This window comes from Callorhinchus milii, unplaced genomic scaffold, assembly GCF_018977255.1.
Source record: "Callorhinchus milii isolate IMCB2004 unplaced genomic scaffold, IMCB_Cmil_1.0 Scaffold17, whole genome shotgun sequence".
Lineage (NCBI taxonomy): Eukaryota > Metazoa > Chordata > Chondrichthyes > Chimaeriformes > Callorhinchidae > Callorhinchus > Callorhinchus milii.
In genome coordinates, this window is record NW_024704758.1 from 782,196 (window position 1) to 804,698 (window position 22,503).

The following is a 22,503-nucleotide window of genomic DNA, read 5'->3' on the forward strand; positions in this document are numbered from 1 at the left end:
AGTGGGTGCGACTGCTGAGTTGTCAGAGTCGCAGTCCTTCAGATGAAACATCATACAACAAACCAAAGTCCCGTCTGTGGCTGTTGAGGAGGAAAGTTAAAGATTCTGTGATTTAAATTATTTAAACAGTGTCCACGTGTTTCAGTTGTTGGTCAGTGCACTGAAGAGAGAGAAAAAAAGTGTGTGTGTGTTGAGGGAGGGTGGGTGGGGTGGGTAACAGGACTTTGTGAACACCCTGTGCAGACAGACAGAGGAGTGAAATCAGTGGACAGTTATTCACCCAAAGGGTGGTGGAAATCTGGAACTCTCTCCCTCCCCCAAAAGGCTGTGGATACTGGATCCATTCACATTCTCAAAACTGAGGTGGAGAGATATTTATGAGGTCAGGGTATCAGGGGATACGGGGCAAAGGCGGGTAATTGGACATGAGGTACAGATCAGCCGAAATCTGATAGAATGGCAGAACAGGCTGGAGGGGCTGAATGACCTACTCCTGTTCCTATGTTCCCGACAACAGCCTGGACTTGACACTGAGCTTGTCATTCAGAGAGTCTCACTTCATATTCTTCTCCAGCCAGGCTCTGAAGGGAAGCACGTTGGTATAGACGGTGAGCAGCTCTCCACGGCAGTCCTTGCCAAGCCCCCAGCTGACCAGACCGGCAAGGTACCAGGTCAGTGCGGAGCTGGTGCTGCCAGGGGCCGGGAATACGGCCAGACCCCCGCTCTCTGGGGGGCAGATAGCCCAGAATCCCCCCGGCTGCCGCCTGCCGCAGAACATGTTCTCGGTGATGCTGACGAACACCCCCTCCTCCTCAAAGCTCCGCTCGCACTGGGCCGAGTCCACCACCTGCAGGGCCCCCACCCCCATACTGTGGTTCCCACTCCCCGGCTGGGCACCGGCGGCAGGGACGATGCCCTGCGTGTGCCAGCCCATCACCACGCCCGGTGAGGTGGCCAGGACCTGGGCACCGCTTGGCAGGCAGACCGGCTGCACGTGGTCGGTGATCCGGCCTTTGTCACTCAGCTTGATGATGGCGATGTCGGAATCCAGCAGCACAGGATCATAGGACGGGTGGACCAGGATAGCCGAGACCTGGAGAGAGAGGGGTGTGAGCGGATGTCAGTTTGAGGGGGGTCGGTGTGAGGGGAGGTCAGTGTGATGGGGGGGCATTGTAAGTGGGGAGAATCAGAGTGCGGGGGGTCAGTGTGAGGCGGGAGTTCAGTGTGAGGGGGGAGTTCAGTGAGAGGGGGTCAGTGTGAGAGAGGTCAATATGAGGGGGATCAGTGTGAGAGTCAGTGTGGAGGGGGGCATTGTGAGGGGGGCAGTGTGAGGGGGGGTCAGTGTGAGGGGTGGTCAGTGTGAGGGGGGGTCAGTGTGAGGGGGGCTCAGTGTGAGGGGTGGTTTAGCGTGAGGGGGTCAGTGTGAGAGTCAGTGTGAGAGAGGGGTCAGTGTGGGGGGGATTCAGTGTGAGAGAGGGGGGGATCAGTGTGAAGGGGGGCAGTGTGAGGAGGGGGTCAGTGTGAGGGGGGGTCAGTGTGAGAGGGGGTCAGTGTGGGGGGTTCAGTGTGAGAGAGGGGGGATCAGTGTGAGGGGGGGCAGTGTGAGGAGGGGATCAGTGTGAGGGGAGGTCAGTGTGAGGGGAGGTCAGTGTGAGGGGCGGATCAGTGTGAGGGGGGGGTCAGTGTGAGGGGGGGCAGTGTGAGGAGGGGTCAGTGTGAGGGGGGGTCAGTGTGAGAGGGGGTCAGTGTGGGGGGGTTCAGTGTGAGAGAGGGGGATCAGTGTGAGGGGGGCAGTGTGAGGAGGGGGTCAGTGTGAGGGGGGTGTCAGTGTGAGGGGGGGGTCAGTGTGAGGGGGGGGTCAGTGTGAGGGGGGTTCAGTGTGAAGGGGGGTCAGTGTGAGGGGGGGTCAGTGTGAGAGTCAGTGTCAGGGGCATCAATGTGACGGGAGTCGCGGAGCTGTGCTGATAGTCAGTCACTCACTCACTCACCCCCATGCTCTGCTGACTGCTCTCCTCCTCTGGGTGGTCTCCAAGCTGCGGTCGCTTCCCGAGAACCACGGTGACGTCGGCGGCCCTGACCAGGGTGGTCTTGCTCAGCTCGGTGACGCAATGGGCAGCCACTGCCACACTGCGCTGGTTCAGCATGGCCCCACTGCACGCCAGCATCCAGCCCGGGGGTCTGAGTGGCATGTCAGACCCCCAGGAAGTCCTCTGGTATATGGCCGCCTGCCAGGGCCACTCCATCGCCCCCAGCTTCTGAGGGCTGAAGTTCTCCAGCTTTCCACAGACTGTGAGGAAATAATAATAATAATAATAATAATAATAATAATAATAATAATAATAATAATAATAATCCTTGCCTTTGGTACAGCACCTTATCACATTATAGAGATATCTCGAACTGCTTCACAGACTATACTGTAAAGTGTAGTGACTGTCTATTTTGTGAGCGAAACACCGCAGCCGATTGTGCACTGCAGTGTCCCACAAACACTCATGGATTGAGTAACCAAATTATTAAAATTTATTTATTTTCAATTATTTATTATAAATTACCCCCCAAAATATTTGGAGGAATTATTACCTCCGGAAAACGATCCATCAACCGACAAACAACTGGGTTCCTACTTACTGCTAGGTAAAGAGAGGCGTGTGAAGTAAGGAAACTTGCCTAAGGTTTCTCCCTGCCCAGGAATCAACCCCCACTACAACAACAACAACAAGATTGCATTTATAGAGCGCCTTTCACGTCGGGAGGATGTCCCAAGGCGCTGGACAGTTGGGTTGGGATACGAGCAAGGGGGAAATGGTCAGGGTGAGGGGAGGGAAGGGAGTGAGCGAGGAGGGGATAGAGAGTTGAGAGGGGAGGTGAAGGCATGGTTGAAGAGAAAGGTCTTGAGACCGGCCTTGAAGGAGAAAAGGGAGGAAGCGGCAAAGACACTGGGGGATGGAGTTCCAGAGCCTCGGGGCTGAGAGGCTGAAGTCCCAGCCACCGATGGTAGGGCGGTTGGGGCGGGGGATGTGGAGCAGACCGGAGCCAGAGGAACGGAGAGCACGGGCGTGTAAGTAGGGGGATAGTAAGTAGAGAGGTTGGAGGGAGCGAGGCCATGAATGGCCTTGTAGGTGAGGATGAGGGTCTTGAATTCGATCTCATTGTATTATCACTCCTCTCACAACACACTCAGAGCTACATACAATGCCACAACACGAAAACAGGTGTGTCCTTCAGATGAGACGTTAAATCGAGGTCCCAATGTGCCTGTTCAGGTGATGTTAACGATCCCATGGCGCTATTCGAAAAGAGAAGGGAGTTCCTCTTTCCAGTGTCCTGACCAACAATCCCCCTAATAAAATTTGGTCGCTCACTTCAGGACTGTTTGTAGGACACTGCTATGTGGTTGCCAGTCATGGTTCCTCACAACCATGGCTGCCGTGTTTCGCCCACAAAATACACAGTCACTACACCTTATTGAATATCTTGTGAAGTGGTTTGAGATGTCCCAACAACGTGATAAGGCGCAATATCAAATGCAATGTTTATTGTTAGTATTATTATCAAATTCACTTATGCTCCTCCTGTTCTCCTCTCTGGTGTCTGCTTCAAGTTTACTCTTAAACACATTGGTATTAGTCAGCCGCAGTTTCCGACAGTGAGTTCCACATTTTCGTCAGCTGTGTGAAGCGGATTCCTGAACAACACCCTAACAGAGCGTAATTTCCCAGATTTTACAGTATTTATAACCTATCAGTGTAGCCTCATCAGCAAGTGGAACAGTTGACCAGTGTCCACTTTATCGTGATCCTTTCATAATTTTTAACCTGAGACTATCCTGCATGAGGGGCGCTGTGTAAATGCAAATTGTTGTTGAGTAGGAGGGAGGCAGCATGTGGTTGTGTAACATTACTGTGTATTTACTGAGATACAGTTGGAGTCCTGTAGCTCAATGGTTAGAGCACTCGCTTTGCAAGTGAGAGACCTGAGTTCAATTCCAGGCAGAGGGCGAAACCTTGGGCAAGTTTCCTTACTCCACACAGAGCCTAATAATAATCCCTCCAAAACCAAAAAAAAACAATAATAAATGGGTCATTTTCAATCTACGACTGTTTGTGGGGCATTGCTGTGCGCAATTGGCTGCCGCGTTCGCCCACAAATATACAGTCAATTCACTTTACAGTGTGTGTTCTGTGAAGCGCTTTGGGATGTCCTCCCGATGTGAAAAGCGCTATATCAAATACAAGGATTATTATTATTATTATTATACAAAGAGAAAGAAATCATGACTATTTACACAGTTGGCGTCAGCTTCGCCAGATCACAAGACAACATTCACTGCCAGAAGCCAGTATGGCTGCCACCTCACCTACAAATACACACTACAATCCAAAGTAAATCCAATCCAATCCTCTGCTCGACTGCCACCGGCCTCCTGCTTATCCCTTGCATCCTCTGCCCCCACCATCGGAGGTCATGCTTTCAGCCACTACGCCCCCAAAATTCTGGAACACTCTCCCTCAATCCCTATGTCTTGTCCCCTCTCTCAAGTCCTGCCTGAAGACTTTCCTCTTTGACTGTGCTTACGGCCACCTCCCCCCTGCCCCCAGCTCGGAGTCAGGCTCCGCTACTGTTAAGCGCTCTGAGACGCTATCCTGCATGTAGGTTAGTGGTTAGCACCCTTGCCTCGCAAGCAAGAGGACCTGGGTCTGATTCCTGGGCAGGGCAAAACACTGACAAGTTTCCTCACTCCACGCGCCTCTGTTTACCTAGCAGTAAGTAGGAACCAGCTGTTAGTCGATCGACGGATCGCTTTTCCGGGGGCAATGATCCCTTCAAAAAAAAAAAATCTATGACTGTTTGTGGGACGCTGCTGTCAGCAATTAGTTGCCGCCTTTCGCCCACAGAATACACAGTCAATTCACTTGACAGTATATTCTGTGAAGTGCTTTGAAACGTCTCGAAGACATGATAAGGCGTTATATCAAATGCAGGAGTGTGGGCGAGTTAGGCCAGTCATTGCCTCGTGGTTGCCAGTCATGGTTCCTTAAAACCATGGCTGCCGTGTTTCGCCCACAAAATACGCAGTCAAGTTAAGTGACAAGTTAAGGTGGGGTGGAGTTATCAGCACTCGCTGTGTTGTGGTACCGGCCCGGACAGTGAAGAGGGGAGAGTGAGTTAGACAGGAGCCAATGTAGGTACTCACTGGGAACACAGGTTGGTGTGCGGCCACTCCATTTGCCTGTTTTCAGACACGTTCGCTTCCTGCTGCCGAGACGCCGGTGCAGGGCAGAGGTGCACTCGTACTCCAGCTGCGTGTGAGGCTGATAGAATCCCTTTGGGAGCACCACAGAACTCCGCAGCGGCAGTTTGGTGGGAGAGATCGGAGACTTGACTTTGTCCTGGAGAATGGAGTATAGCTTGTGTACCGGAGTCCTCCTGCCCGACAACAACACCCGGAGTTTATATTCCAGTTACACACCCAGAGCTCACACTCCAGTTACACCCATAGAACTCGCACTCCAGTTACACACCCAGAGCTCACACTCCAGTTACACTCATAGAGCTCACACTCCAGTTACACACCCAGAGCTCACACTCCAGTTACACTCATAGAACTAACACTCCAGTTACACACCCAGAGCTCACACTCCAGTTACACCCATAGAGCTCACACTCCAGTTACACATCCAGAGCTCACACTCCAGTTACACACCCAGAGCTCACACTCCAGTTAAAAACACATCCATAGCTCACACTCCAGTTACATACCCAGAGCTCACACTCCAGTTACATACCCAGAGCTCACACTTCAGTTGCACACCCAGAGCTCACACTCCACTTGCATACACATAACTCACAGTCTAGTTACACACACACCCAAAGTTCACACTCCAGGTACACACCATTAGCTCACACTAAAGTTCCTGCCTGATATTGATAATATGTGTCTCTGTCTACCTGCATGTCTGTGTGTGTGTGTGTCTGCGTGTGTGCATGGGTGTGTGGTGTCTGTGCGTGTGACTATGTGTGTATACATGTGTGTCTGCATGTCTGTGTGTGTGTCTGGGTCCAGGGTCACAGATAAACAAGATGTCACACAATCTCACCGAGTCTGGAGTTGCTTTGAGAGGACTCTTTGCCTGACCAGGTTGGGGACCTTGGGTTGTTTACAAGCTGAAACAAAGGGGAAACAGCGGTGAGCGAGAGCGGGTGTGTTAAACACTGGTAAGTAGGGTGAGCTGGGGCCAGTCGGTGAGGAGGGTGAGGGCTGGCATTACGTTACCTTTGATGCAGGCGGGCTGGGTGCCCGTCCACGCCCCGCCCTGGCAGGTCCGCTGGCGCTGCCGCTCAACACAAAGGAGTATTTGCAGGTGAACTGGACCACTGTGCCCGCGGGCACGGCGGCCTGGTGGAGGTGCCCACTGTCGGCGAGAACAGTTTGATGCCCGTTGAGTGGTGCCCTGGGCACAGCGCAGCTCTGGCTCTCTGCAATCACAGAACAGAGGCTCGGTGTGTACAGTCAACAACAACAAACTACATTTACACGGTGACTTTCATGTCGGAAAGACATCCCAGGCGCTACACCGTAATTATAATAATAATCCATGAGTTTGATGCAGCGCCTTATGTCTTTGCGATGTCTCAAAGTGCTTCACATAATATACTGTGAAGTGTAGTGACTATGTATTTTGCGGACGAAACGCGGCAGTCAATTGCGCACAGCTCTCGCTTACGAGGCAAGTGCTCTAACTGCTAAGCTACAGGACTCCAGTGAAGGGTTTGCACCCGAGTTGGGGGTTGGAATCAAGAGGGGTGGAGGGCAGGGAGTGTGGGGGGAGGAAGCTAGCTGAAGGCCATCCTCCCCCTCCCCCTGGTTCGGCCCCCAGATCCATTACTGTGAAGCGCTCTGAGACGCCGTCGGGCGTGGAGGGCGCTATATACATCCAAGTTGTTGTTGTTGTTGTTGAAGGCTGACCAGATTCTGTGCGGACTCCATAAAACACCAACATTACCCCAGTGTCACCTCTCATATCATCAGCAATTTACCGCCAGCTCTGACTGCCCCGACAACAACAACAACAAATTATATTTACATGGCGTCTTTTACGTCGAGAGGACGTCCCAAGGCCCTGCACAGTCAAAGATTTGGACCCGAGCTGGGGGTCGGGATCAGGATGGTTGGAGGGACAGAAAGGGGAGGGCGGGGAGAGTGACCGAAGGCGTGATGGAATAGGAAAGTTTTTGAAGGGGGCAAGGGAGGGAGCGAGGCCGAGGGGATCCCGGATGGAGATCCAGAGGGATTTTGAAATTCCAAAGCCACAAGCTCTGGCGGGAGGTTAATGTGGACACTTCGCATAGGAACAGGAGTTGGGCATGCAGCCCCTCAAGTCTGTTCCGCCATTCTATTACATCATGGCCGATCTGTACCTCAACTCCACATAGATACCTTCAGTGCAGGTGGGCTGCGAGCCGGTCCAGGTGCCGTTCTGCCTGCATGTCCGCTGGGCGCTGCCGCTCAGTACATACGGGTGTTGGCAGGTGAACTGCAGCACGGTGCCGGGGGTGGAGGAGCCCCAGGGAGCCCGCCCGGTGGTGGCCAGGACCTGATTCTGCCCGTTTAGTGGCACGCCAGGGTCGGCACAGCTCTGGCTCTCTGGAACTGAAGGTCACACAGGGGCTCGGGTTAGACACTGACAGCCTCTGTGTTGAGTCGGGGGCTGGAGTACCGGCTCACCAAGGGCTCAGTGCTGGGGGCTGGAATATTGAGACCCTGATATATAATATATAATATACAATAATAATAATATTAACATTGTTTGCATTTGGTATGGCGTCTTATCACATCGTTCAGACATCTCAAAGGGCAAAATGCAGCAGCCAATTGCGCACAGCAGTGTCCCACAAAATAATCGTGGATTGCGTGACCATTATGTTTGGGGTGGGGGTGAGGGGGGAGGCATTATTATCCCCGGAAAGCGATTCGCCAATCGACTAACAAACAGGCTCCTACTTACCGCTAGGTGAACAGAGGCGCGTGGAGTAAGGAAACTCGCCTAAGGTTCCGCCCTGCGCCGGATTCGAACCCGCTTGCGAGACGACTGCTCTAACCACTGAGCGACAGGGCTCCACATGTTGTGAATATTGGGATCCTGACAACCAACTCCATCGCTTGTTGTTTTGGTGGTGCTCACACACCACATGTCAGCCTGGGCTGTGAGCTCAGAGTCCCCAATGCCGGGGGCTCAATCCACACAACCTTTTTTGACTCAAAAGCGTAAGCGCTGGGGCCTGAGCCAGCGGACATTGTGAGCCGAGGGTGGGGGTGGACGGGTGGGGGGTGGTGGTGGGGGGTGCAGGCGCAGGAACACGCTGAGAGGAGAAGTCTGCTGATGGTTGTTGTAGACTTACGGCAGCGAGGTGGCCTGGGGCCCCACGTGCCGTCGAGCTGGCACCTGCTGGTCCTCGTGCCCGCCAGCCGGTGCCCACGGGCACAGCGATAGGTAACCACGGAGCCGAACCGCAGGTCGCGGCCCTCCACACTGCCGTTGCTGGGGGCGAGCGGGTTCCTACACATCACCACTGACAGGTCACATAGTCGGAAAACTCACTTTATTACAATCATTTAAACGTCATCACAGCCACTCTCAGTAACACGCCAGACAGTGAACTCCGAGGAGACGGGGTGGGAGGCAGACGCCTCATAGTCTGTGCCTCGGAGCCCTAAAACTCTGCCTAGTTTCAGCCTAAGATCGTACAGAATAATATGATACGGCGCCTTATCACGTCATTGAGACATCTCAAAGCGCTTCACAGAATATACTGTAAAGTGAATTGACTGTATTTTGCGGGTAAAACCCCAGCAGCCAATTGGGCACTTTTTAAAATTTATTTTTGAAGGGATTATTACCCCAGAAAGCGATCTGCCAATCGACTAACAACCGAGTTCCTACTTACTCCTAGTAAACAGAGGCGTATGGAGTAAGGAAACGTATCTAAGGTTTTGCCTCGGCCCGGCTGGGAATCGAACCCGGATCCTCTCGCTTCCGAGGCGATCACGCTAACCACTGCCAGTTTAATCTTACAGATACTAAAATAAAATTCATATCATGTCTCGGTCACAGCTAATAATAATCATAATAAATAATATTCACGTTTGTCAAGACCTAAAAAAAACACACACGTCTTAAAGCATTTCAGAGAGAATGGCCGCCGAGTGTAGTGACTGTGTGTTTGCAAGCCGCATGCGCACCTGAACAGGTAATTCACCAAATCGGCCACTTACCGTGTTCACAGCGGCTGCCGGTGTAGCCGGCCAGGCATGCACATCGCCCCCTCCCCGCACCATCCCGCACACACGCACCATCGTGCAGGCAAGGCGATGAGGCACAGGCTGAGGGGGAGAGAGAGAGAGAGAGAGAGAGACCGACACTGGCTTCACATCTCACACACACAGTCTCTCCCGTTTTGTGAAGCTGGAACTCGAATGGCAGTTTGGGACGTCCTCCCGACAAGAAAGGTGCTGTACAAATGCAATGTGTTGTTGTGGAAAGATGGGATCAACAGCAGTGAAAGGGTATGATCTCGGGATGTGTGCGAGAGGGATAGTACAACCATTTTTGGGGGGGGGGTCAGTGGGTGTCTGACACACGCGGAAACCCATCACCGTGCTAAAGAGTATCCCAACCAAGCTGTCAATGAGAAGCACACAGGCTGTAGTACCAGTGACAAACTTTGGGAGGCGCTGGTGTATCACTACAGCTCTGGCTCGCTCCGTTTCGCTCTCGCCTCACGTCACACTGCTCTCCCCCAGAGGACAGACTTGGAAGTGCAGCTCACACATCCAGACTCACCTCAGAACACAGGATGTCTCCCATCGTTGGATGGATTGCAGAGGTCACCTGATTTATACCTGGTATAACAGGTGAGGAGAGGTCAACCTTTCGGCTGCTGAGGGCCGGATGCCGGATTTGAGACACATCCACAGGCCGCAAAAGCAATATTTTATCCTGATTGACCAGTCCCATTGCTGGCAGAGCCTGAGGCCCTCGTGACTGGCTCCTGATTGGCTCAGGACTTCCATGTCGCTTGGATTTGCTCATCAGACAATGAAGTTGGAAATGGTTCTTGGTCCGGATGAAATCATCCCCACGGGGGCCAGATGCGGCCCGCGGGCCACTAGTTGGACCATCTGGTATATTGGATCTTAAAGCGACTGACAGGCTGGGCTCAAATCGAGGGGTTTTGATGGTATAAGTATATAAGTATATATTCGTGAAAGGTTTTCTCTGAAATCACTAGATGCCACATACCATCCACCTGCTCGAATGTCGCAAAAAATCCATCAAAGCTTTTATAGCCATCAGACACGAAGAGAAGGTGTAAGGAGCTCCCGGAGCTTCGGATGATGGGAGGACGTTCATTACCACAGAATCTCCCCAGAATCTTCGAGTCAACGTTATCACCATCACGCACCTCAATGTAGTCATACTGGCACAGGTAGTCAAACTCCACACTTAGCATGGCAAACCTGGAACCCACAGTCACACACTGAGAGGCAGAGCCTGTATCACACACAGTCACACACAGTCACACTGAGAGACATAGGGCGTAACACAGTCATACACAGTCACACTGAGAGACAGAGTGTTTAACAACAACAACAACAACAAGATTAACATACACAATCACCGCACTGAGAGACAGACAGAGCCTGTAACATAACATCCCACAGGGAGGTGGGTCGGTAACCCGAGGACACCAATTTAAAATAGTTGTTAAATGAAACAGAGGAGAGGTGAGGAGAAATTTTTTCACACCACGAGTTGTTGGGATCTGGAATGCATTGTCTGAAAGGCTGGTGGAAGCCGATCGGATTACAACTTTTCAGAGAGGAGCAGATAATTATTTGGGGAGGACAAGTTTGCAGGGCTATGGGGAGAGAGCGGGGGAGTGGGGTTGATCAGGGCTATGGGGAGAGAGCGGGGGAGTGGGGTTGATCAGGGCTATGGGGAGAGAGCGGGGGAGTGGGGTTGATCAGGGCTATGGGGAGAGAGCGGGGGAGTGGGGTTGATCAGGGCTATGGGGAGAGAGCGGGGGAGTGGGTTGATCAGGGCTATGGGGAGAGAATGGGGGGAGTGGGGTTGATCAGGGCTATGGGGAGAGAGCGGGGGGAGTGGGGTTGATCGGGGCTATGGGGAGAGAGCGGGGGAGTGGGGTTGATCGGGCTATGGGGAGAGAGCGGGGGAGTGGGGTTGATCGGGGCTATGGGGAGAGAGCGGGGGAGTGGGGTTGATCGGGGCTATGGGGAGAGAGCGGTGGGGGTGGGGTTGATCAGGGCTATGGGGAGAGAGCGGGGGACGGGGTTGATCGGGGCTATGGGGAGAGAGCGGTGGGGGTGGGGTTGATCAGGGCTATGGGGAGAGAGCGGGGGAGTGGGGTTGATCAGGGCTATGGGGAGAGAGCGGGGGAGCGGGGTTGATCGGGGCTATGGGAGAGAGCGGTGGGAGTGGGGTTGATCGGGGCTATGGGGAGAGAGCGGGGGAGTGGGGTTGATCGGGGCTATGGGGAGAGAGCGGTGGGGGTGGGGTTGATCAGGGCTATGGGGAGAGAGCGGGGGAGCGGGGTTGATCGGGGCTATGGGAGAGAGCGGTGGGGTGGGGTTGATCAGGGCTATGGGGAGAGAGCGGGGGAGCGGGGTTGATCGGGGCTATGGGGAGAGAGCGGTGGGGGTGGGGTTGATCAGGGCTATGGGGAGAGAGCGGGGGAGTGGGGTTGATTTGGAAGCTCTTTTCAAAGAGCCGCACAGACACGATGGGCCGAATGGAGTTCTGTGCTGTATAATTCTATGATGGTTCTATGATTCTATGAACATGTAATCAGGCGCTGGATTGACTTCAGAGCTCGATCAGCCTCCAAATCCTTGTAAAATTATCTTTACATATTGCAACTTTCATGTCAGGAGAACGTCTCATAGGATTGTAAAGTAACAACAACAACAAAATTACATCTGTAAAGCGCCTTTCACGTTAGGCGGACATCCCAAGGCACTGAACAGTCAGGGATCAGGACCCGAGCGTGAGGGGTGGGGTGGGGGGGGGGGGGGGCAGGATTGGGATGAGGGAGGGGCAGAGGGGGTGGGAGAGTTGTGAAGGCACAATCGAAAAGGAGGGTCTTGTTTGAGTCGTGCCTTGAAGGAGGCAAGGGAGGGAGCGCAGTGAAGGGATGTGGGATGGAGTTCCAAAGTGTGGGGGCAGAGAGGCTGAAAGCCCGGCCGCTGCTGGTAGGGCGGGTCGGGGGGACACATGGAGCGGGTCGAAGCCCGCTGAGTGGAGGAGCGGACAGGTTAATAGGGGGTCAGCAGGTCAGAGAGGCAGGAGGGGGCAAGGCCATGAAAGTGAGGACAAGGATTTTGAATTCTATTCTCTGAGGCATGGGGAGTCAGTGGAGTCGGGCGAGGGTGGTGGGGGGGTTGGTGATGGGGTCACGGAGCCTGGTGCGGGAGAGGAGACGAGCTGCAGAGTTCTGGATGATCTGCAGATTGTGGAGGGAAGAGTTGGGAAGGCCAACAAGGAGGGAGTTTCCATAGTTGAGCCTAGAGGTGTTAGTGGAGTAAGTGGAGTGACTGTGTTTTTGTAGTGGAACACAGCAGCCAATTTACACACAGCAGTGTCCCCACAAACAGCTATGAAGTGAGTGACTAATTGTATCCAGGGATGATTGACCAGGACATCAGGAGAGAGAAACTTCCTTCTCTTTTTGAACAGTGCTGTGGGATTTTTACCATCCACCTGAACATGCAGCCAGGACCAAGGGTTAACTGTTCATCTGTGGAGTCCTGTAGTTTAGGGTTAGAGCACTCGCCTCGCAAGTGAGAGGACCTGGTCTCAATTCCCCGCAGGGTGAAATGTTGAGCAAGTTTCCTTACTCCTCACGCACTCTGTTTACGTAGCAGTAAGTAGGAACCTGGTTGTTAGTCGATTGGCGAATCGCTTTTCTGGGGTATTAATCCCTTCCAAAAAAACTAATAATTTGGCCTATCAATTCATGACTGTTTGCGGAACACTGCAATTGGTTACCCCGTTTCGCCCAAAAAATATACAGTTAATTCACTTTACAGTATCTTCTGTGAAGCGCTTTGAGACGTCTCAAAGACGTGGTAAGGTGCTATATCAAATGCAAGGATTATTATTATTATCTGAAGCATGTGTTGGCTCCACTGAAGCAGGAACGACAGAGAAAAGCACATAGTTTGAGACACAAAATGTCAATCGACTGCCAGGATGGTGGAGGTGAACTAGATGGAACTTGGTCTTCTTTCGCCCAGCAAATTATTAACTTATGTTCTTATAAGCAGCTCCAGAGAGAGACAGTAATCACTGAGCAATGGATCAAGTCCTACCTTAACTCCACAGAGAAATTGGGGTTGACGGACAGAGACCATTCACAATGAGAGTTGCTTGGATAGCTTTCCAGGATGATATCTCCTCGCGAAGCGTTCACCATAGCTCCACATCCTAAACACACACAACAATTCTAGTCATAAAACACACCAACGCTCAGCTCCTTATAGCAGAGAAGGATGAGGGGAGATTTAATAAGGGTGTTGAAAATTATGAGGGTTTTTGATAGAGTAAATAGTGAGAAATTGTTTCCTCTGGCAGGTGGGTTGGTAACCAGAGGACATAGATTTAAGATAATTGGCAAAAGAACCACTACCAACAACAACTTGCATTTATATAGCACCTTTCATCTGGGGTAGTGTCGCGGAGCATTTGGAGGGGAGACAAGTAGAATTTTTTTTATGCAGAGTGTTGTTACAGTCTGGAATGCACTGCCTAAAAGGGTAGCGGAAGTAGATTTGATAGTAGCTTTCAAAAGGGAACTGGATAGGTAATTAAAACGGAAACGTTTGCAGGGTTATGGGGTAAGAGCAGGGAAGTGGAACTAGTTGGTAGTTCTTTCAAAGAGGCCCAATGGGCCCAATAGCCTCCGTTCGTGCTGTACCTCTCACACTGCCTCTACTTCATCTCCAAAAATGGTTTCTCCTCTCGCCCCGCACCGTCTTGTGCAGCGTTCCTCAGGGCTCTGTCCTTCGTCCCCTCCTGTTCAATATCTAATATGCTCCCTCTTGCTAACATCATCCGGAGACACGGGGTCAACTTCCACATGTATGTGGATGACACCCAACTCTACCTCTCCGCCTCCACCCTCGACTCCAGGACCCACTACTGTCCTGACAGAATGTCTGTCAGACATCAAGTCCTGGATGAGAGCTAACTTTCTTCAATTAAACGTCAACAAGATCATCCAGAACTCTGCAGCACCTCCATGACCTTATCACCACCATCCTCACCCGACTCCACTGGCTTCCCATCACACAGAGGATACAGTTCAAGATCCTGGTCCTGGCCATCAAAGCCCTCCATAGTCTTGCTTCCCGCTACATCTACGACATCTCTTACCAACCTGCCCACTCTCTCTGCTCAGCGAGCTCCGGCCTGCTTCATGTCCCCATTGGCGGGTGGGCCTTCTGCCATTCTGCCCCCACCCTCTGGAGCTCCATCCTGTAGTCCTTCCGCCTCGCCTCCTCCCTTGCCTCCTTCAAGACACATCTCAAGATCCTCCTCTTGGACTGTGCCTTTGATCATCCTCCTTCCTCTCACTGCCCTTTACCCTCCCGATCCCGAGTCACAGCTTGAGTCTGAAACACTGATTGTCCAGCACCTTGGGAAGTCCTCCCAACATGAAAGAACCTAAGAACATAAGAAATAGATGAAAAAGACCAAGGTCCATCTAGTTCATCTTCCAGTTTCCTGGGAGTCGTAGGCAATGTGTCCCAAACTCCCTATGTACTATATCCCATAATGTTATTTCCTAAAAGAAAACTATCTAATCTGTGTTTGAAAGAATCAATACTTCCTCCTTCAATCTGCTCCCTAGGGAGCCTGTTCCACAGGTTCGATATGCCGTCACTGAAATAGTGTTTGTGAAGATTCATTCTGAATTTACGCCCCTTCAATTGCAGATCGTGTCCTGATTTTACTATTCGGGACAAGTTGAAACAGTCTGTCATGATCTATATTGTTTTGCCCCTTTAGAATCTTAAAGACAGCAATCACGCCTCTTAATACTCTCTTTTCCTGTGTGAACATGCCCAATTGACTTAGTCGCTCCTTATAGTTCAGTCCCTCCATTCCCTTAATCATTTTGGTTGCTCTCCTCTGTTTCTTCTAGATTTCTCCAATATCCTTTTTGTACTGTGGCGAGTAAGTATGGTCTCACCAATGATTTATACAGAGGCAGGATTGCCCCACTATTTTGGCTTTTTATTGATCTTTTGATACATCCCAACATCTGGTTTGCTTTACTCACTGCCACAGGGCATTGTAAGGCGCTGTACAAATGTAATTTTGTTGTGTTGTTGTTGTAAGACTCTATGATTCTACATGTCCTGCCTGTATGAGAGAGTGAATTCATTCCACACAGTGAGATGGCAGGAAGATTGAGGAGGACGTTAAATGTTGAACGTGGGAGAGAAGAACAAGTTACCACTTGGACCTGTCATTCACTCTGAGATGGGCTGGCATGACATGAGCACGGCCCAGGCTACCGAGGGTGATGATGGAAGCAGAGAATGTCAATTCTTGCAAAAGCAAAAAGCATTTTGAGGGGGTTTCTTTTAGGAAATAATATCTTGGGATACAGCATATAGTATATCCCAACATGTGCATGCAAATGCCAGAATAGTGGAAGACGAACCGAATGGACCTGAGTCTTCTTTCATCTTGCAATTCTTAAAATAGTAATCCTTGCATTTGATACAGCGTCTTATCACACCTTCAAGATTGTTCAAAGCACTTCACAGAATATGCTGTAAAGTGAATTGACTGTATATTTTGTGGGTGAAACCCAGCAGCCAACTGCGCACAGCTTAGAGTCATGGGTTAAGTGACCTATTTATTATTTTTTTTTTGAAGGGCTTATTACCCTCGGAAAAGCGATCCGCCAATCGACTAACACCCATGTTCCTACTTACTGCTGGGTAAACAGAGGCGTGCGGAGTAAGGAAACTTGCCCAACATTTCGTCCTGCCAGGAATCGAACCCAGGTCCTCTCGTTTGCGAGACGAGTTCTCTAACCACTGAGCTGCAGGACTCCACAATGGTGGAAGGTGAAATGGATGGACCTTGGTCTTGTTTCATTCAGCAATTCTTATGCTCTTATTGTAGGACGTTGTTAGGGAGAGGGTCTGAGCTGAGTCCGTGACTGTGATAGTAACTTACTCATACAGTCTCCCCCCGACCAGCCAGGCTGACACTCGGAGCAGTAAAGGCCTTTCACATAGAAGTCATCCAGGGTTCCCCAGGAGCCATTGTGACAGGCCTTACAGTTATCAAATATCACACAGCCTGGATTAGAAAGAGAGAAACATACAGGCAGCGACTCATAACCAATCTGAAGGTTTATCTCATTCACAGCAGTGAATTACTATCCATCAGGGCTTCAGTGACTACCATTTGTTGTGTGCACGTGTTGTCACACTGGGGTCAATCCTAGAACGCATTTGTGTATGTGTGCATGTGTGTGCGTGTATGTGAGTGTGTACATCAAGGCCATTCCTGCACGTGTGTGTCACACTGACGTCACTCCGAGAGCAAACGTGTGTGTGTCACACTGAGATTAATCCCAGAGCACCTGTGTATGTGTGTGTCTACAGTGAGACCAACCCATCTTATGTTCCTATCAATAAATAGTTTGGGACATGATATGTACAAGCGGGTGGGGGTTAGGGTGGGGCTGGTCGGGGTTAGGGTAGGGGTTGCGTTCAGGGTGGGGTCGGGGTGGGGGTTCCGGTTCCTACCTGGGTGGATGAGGCAGGAGTCACATTCGCCGTGCTGGTTGCGGCAGCAGGGCACCGAGTAGCCCACCCGCTGGTCACTGCCCGCACAGCCACACTCTATCCTCTCCGTCTCACAGCAGCCACGACACATGATGTTCCACTCCGCACCTGGACAGTTCTCATTGATAACCGTGTACGCTGTGATCACACAACGGGAACAACAACAATAACTTGCATTTATTTAGCGTTCTTCATACGGGGTAGCGTCCCGGAGCACTTGACAGTGGCAGAGTCTGACCCCGAGCCAGGGGGAGAGGGAGGGGGAGAGGTGACCGTAAGGGCGATCAAAAAGGGGGCAAGGCAGAGGGATTGAGGGATAAAGTTCCAGAGTTTCGGGGGGGTAGAGGCGGAAGGCACAGCCACCGATGGTGAAGCAAAGGGGGCGAGGGAGAAACAGAAAACTGGAGCCACCCGAGCAGAGGAAGCGGGTGGTGGAGTGGTGGGTAGGCAGATCGGAGAGGTAGGGAGGTGCGAGGGCACGAAGGGGTTTGAGAACAAGTGAGAGGATCTTGAAATCGATCCGTTCGGTGATTGGGAGCCCAGTGGAGCCTGGCATGGGCTGGTGTGATGGGGGGACGGAGTTTTGAATTAATTGTAGTTTGTGTCTGGTGGAGCTGGAGACCAGCGAGGAGCAGTGGAGCAGTCCAGCCGGGAAGTGACGAAGGTCTGGACGAGTTTTTCGACTGCTTTTGTTGTGAGGCACAGCCGGAGGCGGGCAATGTGACAAACAGTGTAGTAATAATAATAATCCTTTTGATATGGCACCTCATCATGTCATTGAAAGCGCTTCACAAATTATATTGTAAAGTGTAGTAACTGTGTATTTTGTAGCTGAAACGCATCAGCCAATTGTGCACAGCAGTGTCCCACAAACAGTCGTAGATTGACTCTTTGACACAAGTGAACGACACCTGCTGAGCTCGCCACCCAAAATGCAGACTTCTGTCAGGGTGATTGTTAGTAACAAGTAGGCAGTTAGGGGTGGGGTTGGGGGGAGCCTCCGGCTGAACAAACAAATCCTAAACTCTCAATCCTAAATAATCCTAAATACAGACCTGTGAGGTTGTAGTGAAATCGCTGAACGGAATGAGTTAACAGGAGTTATTCACGAAGCCCCAAACTGGTACCTTCATCACTGGTTTATCATCATGTCTGTCTATACAGGCTGGGCTGTGTACAAGCTGCGCTGCGTGCAGGCTGGGCTATGTGCAGGCTGGGCTGCGTGCAGGCTGGGCTGTGTACAAGCTGCGCTGTGTGCAGGCTGCGCTGTGTACAAGCTGCGCTGTGTGCAGGCTGGGCTGTGTACAAGCTGCGCTGTGTGCAGGCTGCGCTGTGTACAAGCTGCGCTGTGTGCAGGCCGGGCTGTGTACAAGCTGCGCTGCGTGCAGGCTGGGCTGCGTGCAGGCCGGGCTGTGTACAAGCTGCGCTGTGTGCAGGCTGGGCTGTGTACAAGCTGCGCTGTGTGCAGGCTGGGCTGTGTACAAGCTGCGCTGTGTGCAGGCTGGGCTGTGTACAAGCTGCGCTGTGTGCAGGCTGGGCTGCGTGCAGGCTGGGCTGTGTACAAGCTGCGCTGTGTGCAGGCTGGGCTGTGTACAAGCTGCGCTGCGTGCAGGCTGGGCTGCGTGCAGGCTGTAGCAAAGTGAAAGGACAATCCTGGGTCAGGGTAACCTTCAGGGAAAGATGATGATTACCGTCAAAAGTCAATGTTTCCAGTTTCCAAAACAAACTGGGAATGAAAACATGAGTCAGACTGGAGCGTGGGTCCCTCCTGTGAGAGTTCAGACAGGCTACAGCCTGACAATATGCCTATTTTTTTATAAACAGTTTTATAAACAGCGTTGTGTTGGACGATCAGGGAGTGAGTTTGCCCGGTATGTGGCAGCGGATATCAAACTCTCCCAACAACGAAGAACTCGCTCGCTCACTGTGAGTCTCCGGAGAATATATAATAATAATAGTGATCCTTGCATTTTCTATAACACCTCATCACATCTTCGCGATGTCTCAAAGGGTTTCACAAAATATATAGTAAAGTGAATTGACTTGTATTTCACTTTGAATGTGGAACATGCCACCACAAGGAGTTGTTGGGGCAAATAGCACAGATGGGAAACTAGAGAGGTGCGAGAGGGAGAAAGGAATAAAAGGTTAGGCTTGAAGGCTTAGTTGACGGAGGGCAGAAGGAGGCTCATGTGGAGCATAAACACCGGCATAGACCAGTTGGGCTGAATGGCCTGTTTCTGTGCTGTATATTCTAATGTGATCTAATGTATTTTGTGGGCGAAACGCGGCAGTCCTTTGCGCACAGCAGTGTCCCACAAACAATCTGCAACAGTGACCAAATTATTCTTATTTTTTGGAGGGATTATTACCAGCTAGATTGATCCCATCCACAAAATCCGGGGGTGGCAGTGGGGTGATGGCTGTACAGCAACACAAAATTACATCAACAACAACAAATTACTTTGGATAACATCTTCCATGTCAGGAGGACGTCCCAAATCGCTGGACAAATGTTAGTGTTTAACATGTCTGCTTCACACTGACATGTACTCCTCTTAAAAAAAAGAGCTGGCACAGGTACAATGGGCCAAACGGCCTCCTTCTTTGCTGTAATATTCTATGAAGTGCTTTGAGACGTCTCGAAGACGTGATAAGTATCTATATCAAACTCAAGGATTATTATTATTATTCTATGATTCTAACACTAATTTATAGTCAGTTGAACATTTGCTGGAATATTTTCACTGAAGTCCGTTAATATTTAGTAAACTTGGAATATTTTTTCAAATTTCTCATCAGCTCCTAAAGGATACTACAATAATATAATCATTTCATTTGTTATAGCACCTTATTTGTTGAGATGTATCAAAGCGCTTCACAAAATGGAGTCCTGTAGCCTCATCAGTGATTAGAGCACTCGCCTTGCAAGCGAGAGGACCCGGGTTGAATTACTGGGCAGGGTGAAACCTTAGGCAAGTTTCCTCACTCCACATGCCTCTGTTTACCTGGCAGTAAGTAGGAACCCAAGTTGTTAATTTCTTTTTTGGGGTTAATAATACCTCCAAAAATATTGGTCATTTAGTCAATCCACGACTGTTTGTGGGACACTGCTGTGCGCAATCGGCCGCCAAGTTTCGCCCTGGAAGGGACTATTATTTGAACGGAAGGAAAATAACATGTATGAAAAATGAAAAGGATCTGGGAGTCCTGATTGACAATAAATTGAAGCTTCTCCCAACAATGCTTTGTGTCAGTGAGTAAAGCAAACCAGATGTTGGGATGTATCAAAAGATCAATAGCAAACCAAAATAGTGGGGTAATCCTACCAACGTATAAATCATTGGTGAGACCATACTTAGAGACTGTGTACAGTTCTGGTCACTGCAGTACAAAAAGGATATTGGAGAAATCGAGAAGGAGCAGAGGAGGGCAACCAAAATGATTGAGAAAATGGAAGGGAATGGATTATGAGGAGCGACTCGGTAAATTGGACATGTTCACACCAGAAAAGAGAAGATTGAGAGGTGACATGTTTGCTATCTTTAACATTCTAAAGGGGCAAATCAATATAGATCATGACAGGCTGTTTCAATTTGATTTGAATAATAAAACAGGAGGACATGGCCTTCAATTGAAGGGGGGAAATTCAAATTGAAGGGGGTAAAGAACAAATCTACCAAACACTATTTCAGTGAGCGAATAGTGAACCTGTGGACCAGGCTCCCTAAGGAGACGGTTGAAGCAGAAAGCGTTGATTCTTGACACTAGGGGATGTGGTACATAGGGATTGGGACATATGTGCATGCGACCACCAGGAAGGTAAACTAGATGGACCTTGGTCTTTTTCGTCTAGCATTTCTTATGTACTTATGTGCTCTCACACCACCGCACAATAGGTTTATAAATAATGTAGATGGCAGTGATTGCTCGTAGTATCTGATGGAGTTCTGGGAGGGAATTAATCAAACCCCAGAGCCGTATAAATTACAGCAGATTGATATCTGACAAAATGTTGGGAAATCTGTAAACGAGTGTTAATTTGACAGAAATCACACTTCAAAGTGTCCCACCCTCGCTCACAGCACAGGGACACACACAGTCTGCCTCTGACAGCCTCAACCCTTAATTAGTCATTTATAATTGGTGTTTAGTTGGGGCACGCCAATCTATTACAGCCTGGAGAAATCATCCGGGAAAAGGGGAATGCTTGTAATTAGCAACAACTGATCCATAATAGTCCCCAGGCAGAACAGAGCCAGAGATTTCAACTCAACCCAGCACATAGCAGCTCAAGATCACTGAGGGGAGACAGAGAGGAGTGAGAGAGGCTGAAAGAATAAAGGAAAAATATGCAGGATTAGAGAGAATAAATCAGACAAAAGAAAAGTACTTTGATTTCAAAGAAATGTATTGTTCTGCCAACCAGCCATGGCCTTAAACACCCAATCACTCCACTTTACAGTAACACCTGTGAAACGCTTTGAGATTATTATCATTATTCTGATTAACTGCGGACGTTCTCATTAAAATCCAACAAATATTGGAAATGAAAATTGCCACACAATGCGGTGCTCAAATCGCTGATTTCTTAAAGATTCACTGACAGTAACTGCCAGCATAGCTGATACAAGCCAGGCAGCAGACAAATGGTTACTCACCCGCACTAGTGAATTTACTCTTAATAATAATAATAATCCTTGCGTTTGATATAACACCTTATCATATCGTTGAGACATCTCACAATCCTTCACAGAATATATGGTAAAGTGGATTGCTGAAACGTAGCAGCCAATTGCGATGTCCTGCAAACAGCAGTGATGGAGCGATTTAGTTGATGTATTGCTGCACTGAGACAGGTTACGAAAAAGAGCACTTACTGACTGATGGCACAGTACAGTATTGGGTGGTGTTCAGTGCACAGACAATACCCTCAGTATTAAGACCAATAAATGCTGAGGTTTAATTCCGACACAACCTTCGCACTTTACCTGTAGTAAAACATCCACCAGCTGGAATATAATGAAAGTTTCGCCCACAAAATACACAGTCACTCCACTTTACAGTATATCCTGTGAAGCGCTTTGAGGCGTCTCAACAATGTGCAAGGATTATCATTATTATTAATAATATTAAAGTTAATCCTATACCTGAACGGGGTAATGGGTAAGTTTTCGATGCTATTGTGTTTGTGCCAAAGGTGTAGAAATGCCCCAAACAGAGACTCACCATCCGAGGTGACTTTTGTGTCAAAAGCCAGCGTGTTGGAAGCATTGAGCGTTAGTGTTAGTGTGTGGAGCAGAACTTTGTGTCTGTGTGTGAGTGTGTCAGCATTCGCTCTGTCCTGTGAAAGAAATTGTGCGATTTCTCACTTGTCTCTTACCTGCCAGTAGCTCTGAAACACGGAGCATGTGGAGAATAAGCAGAGCCAGGACGCTATAGCCCACCATCCTACTCGCACTGTCAGCCTCTCTCGACTGATTTCACGTTACAACAAGTGGTTGCCTTCAGTCTAGCCTCAGTCGCACTCAGTTCATGTTACAGAACCCCAGATATTTTCCTACCACAGGAAAAAAAAACTCTATCCAAAACACAGACAACTCTCACAC

The 22,503-nt window shown here is 50.1% G+C and overlaps 1 protein-coding gene across 1 annotated transcript; it reads right to left on the reverse strand.

Annotated features, from left to right (window-relative positions):
• Positions 1 to 495: 495 nt before the first annotated feature.
• LOC103186044 (inactive serine protease PAMR1) lies at positions 496 to 22,503 on the reverse strand. The gene is made up of 12 exons (XM_042341496.1): positions 22,278 to 22,503; positions 16,856 to 17,032; positions 16,278 to 16,403; positions 13,394 to 13,508; positions 10,305 to 10,522; positions 9,278 to 9,385; positions 8,404 to 8,598; positions 7,442 to 7,654; positions 6,102 to 6,168; positions 5,198 to 5,430; positions 1,989 to 2,287; positions 496 to 1,093 (listed from the first exon to the last, which is right to left on the reverse strand). Exons 1-12 carry the CDS (start codon positions 22,342 to 22,344, stop codon positions 554 to 556), a joined length of 2,358 nt encoding a protein of 785 aa, XP_042197430.1. The 5' UTR covers positions 22,345 to 22,503; the 3' UTR covers positions 496 to 553.

Coding starts and splice junctions, on each gene's coding strand:
- LOC103186044 (XM_042341496.1), bottom strand. CDS start 22,344: ATGGTGGGCTATAGCGTCCTGGCTCTGCTTATTCTCCACATGCTCCGT. Junction 13,509..16,277: donor GTCGGGGGGAGACTGTATGA/GTAAGTTACTAT, acceptor GTGTGTGTTTAG/GATGTGGAGCTATGGTGAAC. Junction 1,094..1,988: donor GCAGTCAGCAGAGCATGGGG/GTGAGTGAGTGA, acceptor CTCTCTCTCCAG/GTCTCGGCTATCCTGGTCCA.